This window comes from Nestor notabilis, unplaced genomic scaffold (genome assembly GCF_000696875.1).
Source record: "Nestor notabilis isolate BGI_N333 unplaced genomic scaffold, ASM69687v1 scaffold8883, whole genome shotgun sequence".
Classification (NCBI taxonomy): Eukaryota; Metazoa; Chordata; class Aves; order Psittaciformes; family Psittacidae; genus Nestor; species Nestor notabilis.
The window spans coordinates 32-6,979 of NW_009922342.1; the positions used below are offsets into that span (position 1 = coordinate 32).

At 51.4% G+C, this 6,948-nt stretch overlaps 1 protein-coding gene across 1 annotated transcript in view; it reads left to right on the plus strand.

Moving 5' to 3' along the window:
- Positions 1 to 752: 752 nt before the first annotated feature.
- Positions 753 to 6,948, plus strand: part of ELAC2 (elaC ribonuclease Z 2) — a 13,781-nt gene continuing 7,585 nt past the window's right edge. The window contains exons 1-11 of the mRNA XM_010011569.1: positions 753 to 815; positions 982 to 1,039; positions 1,529 to 1,597; positions 2,111 to 2,266; positions 2,752 to 2,810; positions 3,414 to 3,472; positions 3,560 to 3,632; positions 4,659 to 4,771; positions 5,313 to 5,411; positions 5,620 to 5,758; positions 5,835 to 5,920. Coding sequence (XP_010009871.1) covers positions 753 to 815; positions 982 to 1,039; positions 1,529 to 1,597; positions 2,111 to 2,266; positions 2,752 to 2,810; positions 3,414 to 3,472; positions 3,560 to 3,632; positions 4,659 to 4,771; positions 5,313 to 5,411; positions 5,620 to 5,758; positions 5,835 to 5,920 — 974 coding nt within the window. The remainder of the gene's footprint in view (positions 816 to 981; positions 1,040 to 1,528; positions 1,598 to 2,110; positions 2,267 to 2,751; positions 2,811 to 3,413; positions 3,473 to 3,559; positions 3,633 to 4,658; positions 4,772 to 5,312; positions 5,412 to 5,619; positions 5,759 to 5,834; positions 5,921 to 6,948) is intronic.

Consider the following 6,948-nt stretch of genomic DNA (forward strand, 5'->3'; position numbering starts at 1 on the left):
TGCTGTGCGCTGGTGAGCCCCCGCCTGCAGTCCTGCCACCAGCCCCGAGTGCTCGGCACGGGAAAGACGGAGACCTGTCGGAGAGGGGCCAGAGAAGGACCTCAGCCATGGGCAGAGGCTGGGGCACCCCTCCTGTGAGGAAGGGCGGAGGGAGCTGGGTTGGTTCAGCCCGGGAAGGCTCCAGGGAGACCTTATTGTGGCCTTTCAGTTCTTAAAAGGGGCCTGTGAGAAAGATGTGGAGAGACTTTTTAGCGGGGCCTGTTGTGATGTGGTGAAAGGAGGGAGATTCAGGCTGAGCTTTACACTGAGGGTGATAAAACACTGGCACCGGTTGCCCAGAGAGGTGGTGAATGCCCCATCTCTGGAGATAGTCAAGGCCAGGCTGGATGTGGGTTTGGGCAATGTGTTCTAGTGGAAGGGGTGCCGGGTTGGATCTGGATGAGCTTTAAGGTCCTTCCACCCCAAACCAGCCTGGGATTTATTAAAACTAGAAATCTCCAAGGAAGGAGCACATTGACAGTCTGTGCAGGTAACTTGCTCCAAATTGTGACTGTCAAGGTCTGTAAATCTTTTCCTTATCTGCTGATAAGTGACTTGTTGAAACTGCCACAAAGCTGAGGGGAAAATGAATTTGGATCCCAGTTCAATTCCAGCCTTCCCAGAGAGACCCAGCACTCCCTGAGGGATCTTTCTTCTGTATCTACCAACGCTTACAGGGCTGTGACAAAGCTGTTTCTCCCTTTCTTTTAGGCATGATTCTCACATTAAAGGCTATGGGGCTTCAAAGATGTGTTTTCCTAGGGCCACCAAAGCTGGTACGTGGGGAAGCTTGCAGAAGGGAACCCTTCTAGTGTTAAAGCCGTGCCTATGGGAGGCTGGGACACCTGCCCAGTGCTCTCTGGCTGGCTGTGTGCTGCCCAGGTTTTGCCTGACATGCTCTTGACTTCACTGGAAGGAGCTGATACACTCTGTCTTTTCCAGCAAAACTACTTGAAAGCGATTCGTCTCTTCCCTGGGCCCTTAAAAAGGATGGATTTAGGTACGTGGGGCAGTGATGTTTAGTGAATGTGAACTTGGAACTCTTTTGTTTCAGCTGTAGCTGAGGTTGCATTGAACAGTCACAACCTCAGAATAGATGCCTCTGGTTTAGATCCACGCAGAGAAAGTTTTAAGCCTTTGTTTTGCTCTGACACACTCTTCAAATCCATAACTAGAGTGTTTCCAGCTCTGTTTCTGGTAGGCCATGGCCAGTCTGTTGGCCTATTAGACAGCATTAAGTTTTAAACCACTGTGAAGGCAATTTGCTTGCAGAATCTGACAGTGAAATACCTTCCCATGGCATCGGGGACTGCTGCTTGTGGATGATGGGCTTTTAAGAACTAATTACTCATTGATCTTTACAGTGGGGCAGAGAAGGGGAAGTGGGGGGGGGACATTCAGCAGGTTTGGTTTAAGAAAGAGACAAGAGATTTTCCTGATTGAAATCTCCTTCTGAGCCTGTTAATGTCAGATCCTGATCTCTTTCCAGCTGTGCAGTTGCACACAGAGCCTGAGTATAAGGATGAGACGATGACAGTCCACCAGATACCTCTTGCAGGTGAGCACGTGAGGCTGTAGTAGCACAGGAGAAGCACTTGTTCAATAACCATGCTCAAGGTGGCGAAAGGAGTGGCTTCTGGTAGCAAGCCTGAGTAAGAAGATGTCTATTAATGTGCACGTGTTTCTCAGGAGGAGGATCTCTTTCAAAGAAGCAAGACCTGCTGAGTCAGGGCCTTGGAGGTGTAGAATGTGGGTGTGTAGAATGAGTTTGAACTGTCACAGCATTCACCTTCCTGTGGTCTCTTACTGCTGGGAGCTGTGACTCCCATAGTACAGGCACAGACTTGACAGAGATGAGCCATTCTGACAGACTGAAGGACTTGGATGGTGGATGGCTCTTGAAATAGGTGACTGGAGTATGCAAGCACAAGTCAGGCTGGGGGGACGAGCTTTGTGTTCTGGTGCAGTTTAGACATAACTCTCAAGAAAAGCATGAGTAGCATTCCCTCTTCCATATCTTTCCCTTTTGATTGAGTGATTTTTTTGTCTGGTTTTATTGGACTTGGGACAGGAAAACCACAAGCTGCTGAAAGAACGTTGCCTCAGAGTCCTGGAGCATCAACCCAAGGTGGAAATAGCCCTAAAGGGGATGCAGGGCCTGGATCCCCAGGAGCTGCACAGCAAAACTTGGAGAAGGGCAAGGAAAAAGAAAGCCCGAAGAAAACAGGTGAAAAAGAAATGGCATTTCCTTTTAGATTTTGATGAAAGAAGGCCAAGTTAAGGAGATGTATTTGGCCTCCAAGGTGCTTGCTGTCTGGAAGTAAGGTCCATAGAGAAGCTCAGCTGAAGGAGCAGAGTGTGTTCTGGCACTTTGGAAGTTGACACAGAACTAATAAGGCTAGAAATAGGACACAGTTCCTGCTTGGGGTGGGATTAGTCCCTGTAGTAGTTTGCCCCTGGCTGGAGTGGGTGCTTCAGCCTGTGACATTTAATTACAAGGGGCTGTTTGGATTAACTACTTGTCAGTCTTGGGCTTTGGTTTGGTTTCTCCCAGCAGAAGCTGTGAGCTTTCTGCCCTTGGGCTCTTTAAGCGTTCTGCTGCTGGGCTGGATGATGTTGCTCCTGCTGGTGCTTGAGCAAACATGGACCCATTTTGGCTTTAAGGAAAAATGATAGTAATGATTGTGAGTAGTCTGTTGCTCTCTCTTACAGGTGCTGAACAGAAGTGTGCAAGCAGGCACCCCGACCTGGTCATGGCCTTCCTTTGTAAAGTAAGCTTGGACATGAAGATCTCAAAATCAATGTAGGAGAGAAGAGAGTATTTCAGTTGGAAGGGACCTACAGCAATGACCTTTTCCAACTACCTGACCTGTTCAAGCATGTTATGAAGGGCATTATCCAAACCCTTCTTAAACACTGACAGGCTTGGAGCATTAACCACCTCGCTGGGAAGCCTGAGCCAGGGTTTTCCACCCTCTCTGTTAAGACATGCTTCCTAATGTCAGGAGAACATTTCATCTTGCTAAATGAATTTAACTGGAGATGGTGTTTTCAAGCAGGGCATTGAAGCTATTTTGTGATGCTGCTCTTCAGAGTGGCTGGAGCATGAGGAGGAATGTGTGAAAGCTGGAGGCATATTTGAGAAATGTTCTTTATAGGGCAGCCAACTAAGAGTGTACAGCTTCCATTCTTGCTTAGCGCTTACAGTGGGGAAGTGTCCTGCTCCCTTGGCTAAGGAAGGGAGCAAGAAGCAGCAGCAGCATCTTGGGAACAAAAGAGTCTTTCTTGGAGGGAAAATGAGACCAGTGGAAGTCTGTGGATCTTGTTTCCTGTCCCTCTTATCTGGTTGGTAATTCTTCATTTCTTTCTTGCAGATTCACCCCAAGAAGGGAAAATTCCTGGCAGATAAAGCGCAGGAGATGGGTCTGCCAGTGTGAGTACAGGGTCCCAGCTGGGTGATGGAGCAATCCCAGGCACGTTGATGCTGGCAAGCTGAGTATTTCCATGGCCTTTGTTTCAGGGGAACTCCAGCCATTCTTCCCATAATCACAGCTCTCAAGAATGGGGAGAGCATCACATTTGAAGGCAGAGAGGTAAGATGCAGCTGTGCTTTGTGCCTTGGCTTTGCCACCTGGTGGATGCTGGTTGCCTGTTCCCTCTCCCCTCTGCTTGGCATGGGTTTTGTTGGTTTGGAGCTTTGAGTGGATGCTGGTGAGTGACCAGTCCCTGTTCTCCCTGAATGTGGATCCTGTCTGGAGCACGAGTGGGGCTGTGCAGGGTGTGATGAGGGAGGTGTGCTCTGAAATGAATTCACTTGTGCCTATGGCTGTGTGGCTGCTGATTGTCAGAGCTGCTTCTCTGCCCTGCCCAAAGCTGATGCAGGTCTAGGAGTGCACTGGTGGAGTTAATCCCTGCATGGGGTGAATGCCTGGGGGGCTGTCACTCCCTCCTTGCTCTGGTTGCTCCTCTTAACACCAAAAGATCATCAGTGGCTCCTGTGTGCAGGGTCTTCGTCTCTCAAACTCTAGTGTGAAGTGAAAGGCAGAGCCAGCTCTGGCCATGTCACAGGTGGTCTGTAAGTGAAGATCCTAACCTGAGAGATGTGACTGATGTGTGTTTGTGTCATTAGAGTTCCACAAAGCCTTTATTTTTTTTTTTTATCATGCTCTTGCTCCCATCTGAATCTGTTGTGGGAACCTGGCAAATGCTGAAATTCCCTTCCTTACATTATGTTGGGATTTGTTCTAAGACCAGGGTTGGGATTTGTTGTCACACAGCAAAATGCAAACTTGTGTAGTGAGAGCAGAAAGGGAACAGGAACTGCACTGGTTGGGTTTGCTGAGCATTGGGACCTGCCTGCTGGGGCTGGTGGAACAGCTCCCCACAGAAATATGGGATGCTTTGGGTTGGAAGGGACCTCCAAAGCTCATCCAGCCCAACCCGTCTTGCAAAGAGCAGGGACATCTTCAGCTAGATCAGATTGCCCAAACCACATCCAGCCTGGCCTGGAATGTGTCCAGGGATGGGGCATCCACCACCTCTCTGGAGTCACACACACTGATGCAGGAAGGTGTGTGTCTAGTTTGATGGTGATGTGGTCTGTGTGTATCTGCCTTCAGCTCTTTCCTGAAGAACTGTGCACCCCTGTTGACCCTGGCCCAGTGTTCATCGTGCTGGAGTGTCCCCATGAGGGCTTTGTGGATGCTGTCTGTGACAATGAGACCTTCCGAAGGTAGTGGGGTGGCGCTGGGGGGGACATCTGTGCCAAGACAAGTTCTTCTGGTGGTTCTTGGGCTCATGTCTGAGCTCTTTGGCACTGTTAAGGAGGTAGAGATACAGGAAAGGCCTGGTGGTGTGTTAAGCCTTTTAGGAAAGGAAGGGCTGTGCAGGACCTGTGGACTTCTGTCACAGTCACAGGCTGCTCTTCCCTCAGGAGCCTCCAAAGAAGGACAATGGAAGGGAGCAATGTAGAGACTGCTGCTTCCCTGTGCAGTAGAAGCCTGGGCTGCACGTAGCATCTCTGCAGGGCTTGTGCAGAAGCCTATCAGGCTTCTGAAAGGCTCTGCAGATGTTGCTCTTGGAGGAGAGGAACTGCCCTGGGGGCAGAGAGCAGGTGTCAGCAAAAGGCAGGCTTAAGCCTGGTGGAGCCTTGAGCCTCCTGTGCTCTGCCTGCTGCAGGGGGCATCTCTGATAGCACCCACATGGGAGAGGGGAGGCCGAGGTGATGGAGGCCTGAAGCTCAGGAGCTCTCTCTGTATTTGAACGTGCCCCAGGTACCAGGAGGGACACCCTGAGCATCAGGTGGCCTTGGTTATTCACATGACCCCCGAGGCTGTGCTTCGAGACAGTCGCTACCAGCAGTGGCTGCAGAGGTGAGTGAGCTGCTCGTTCCTGGAGTGTCACTGATGGGCAGCAGCATGTTCTTATGGTGCCACTGTCTCTCCCAGAGCAGAAGGAGCTGTTGGCTGGCATTAGGGCTCTGCTGGCTCAGACGGGTCTCAGCTAATGGCTCAGATGCACATATATGCCCAACTCTAATGTGGGGCTGAAGCTGTTGTGCCCTTTATCGTACTCTTGCAGATTTGGAGCTGGAACTCAGCACTTGGTGCTCAACGAGAACTCCTCTGCCGTGCACAACCCGCGCAGCTACAAGATCCAAACTCAGCTCAACCTCATCCACCCTGAGATCTTCCCTCTGCTCAGCACCTACCAGAGCAAGGTAGGCCAGGCCCTGCTTGCTTGTTTTTCATGCCTCTGAGCAAAGGACGTGTTTAATGTCACTCTTCTCCCTGCAGGAAGAAGAGGCCGTGTGTAGCGTGCCCCTTGTGCGAGGAGAGTGCCTCTTGAAATACCACTTCAGACCACAACAGGAGTGGCAGAGGTCGGTGAGAAACTTTGCTTGCAGGTTTTGGGGTGTTCTGGGTCAGTCTGTGCTGAGGGTGGATGGGGGGGTTGGTGTCCTTTGCACATTCTTCCTGGTGGCTGTGCTGGGGTAGCTGCCAGGCTCTCAGTTGTGTCCCTGTCCCAGGAAGTCTTGGGCAAGGTGTAGGACACATGCTCTGGAGTGGTGTTTCTGTCCCTCCCTGTTGTAGCCTCATGCACTGCTCTGTCCTTGGCTTTAACATCGTGTGCTGTGCACACACCTGGGGCTGTGGCAGAGCAGATGGTGGCAGGGAGAGACTCTTTGGGGAGCCTGGTGAAAGTCCTGTCAGGCTTTCTGGGTCTTCACATGGTGACAGAGCTGGAAGCCCCACGTGGTTGAACACTTACAGACTTCCCTGGTGCTTGTTCTGTGGGCAAGTAGGTGAAGCTGCTCAGTGAGGAGCTTAAGGGCAGGGACTACGTGGGGATAGCAGCTGCCATGGCTCAAGTAGCTGCTCTGTTGGGCAGAATAGGAGGACTGGGATGCAGTCAGCACATGGGAGGGAAGTGATGGGATCCAGAGTGACCTGGGCACACTTGAGAGGTGGGACACTGGCAACCTCATGAGGTTCAACCAAGCCAAGTGCAAGGTCCTGCCCCTGGGTCAGAGCAATCCCAGGGACAGACACAGGTTGGGCAGAGAAGTGATTCAGAGCAGCCTGAGGAGAAGGACTTGGGGATGCTGGGTGAGGAGATACTGAACATAAGTCATTTCAGTGTGTGCTTGAGCCCAGAACGCCCCCGTGTGCTGAGCTGCACCCTCAGAGCATGAGCAACAGGTCAGGGAGGGGATCCTGCCCCTCTGCTGTGCTCTGGGGAGACCCCACTTGCAGCACTGGGTGCAGTGCTGGTGTCCCCAACATAAGGACATGATGCTGTTGGAGCAAATCCAGAAGAGGCCACGAGGATGATCAGGGGCTGGAGCACCTCCTGTATGGAGACAGGCTGAGAACATTGGGGTTGGTCAGCCTGGAAAAGAGAAGCTGG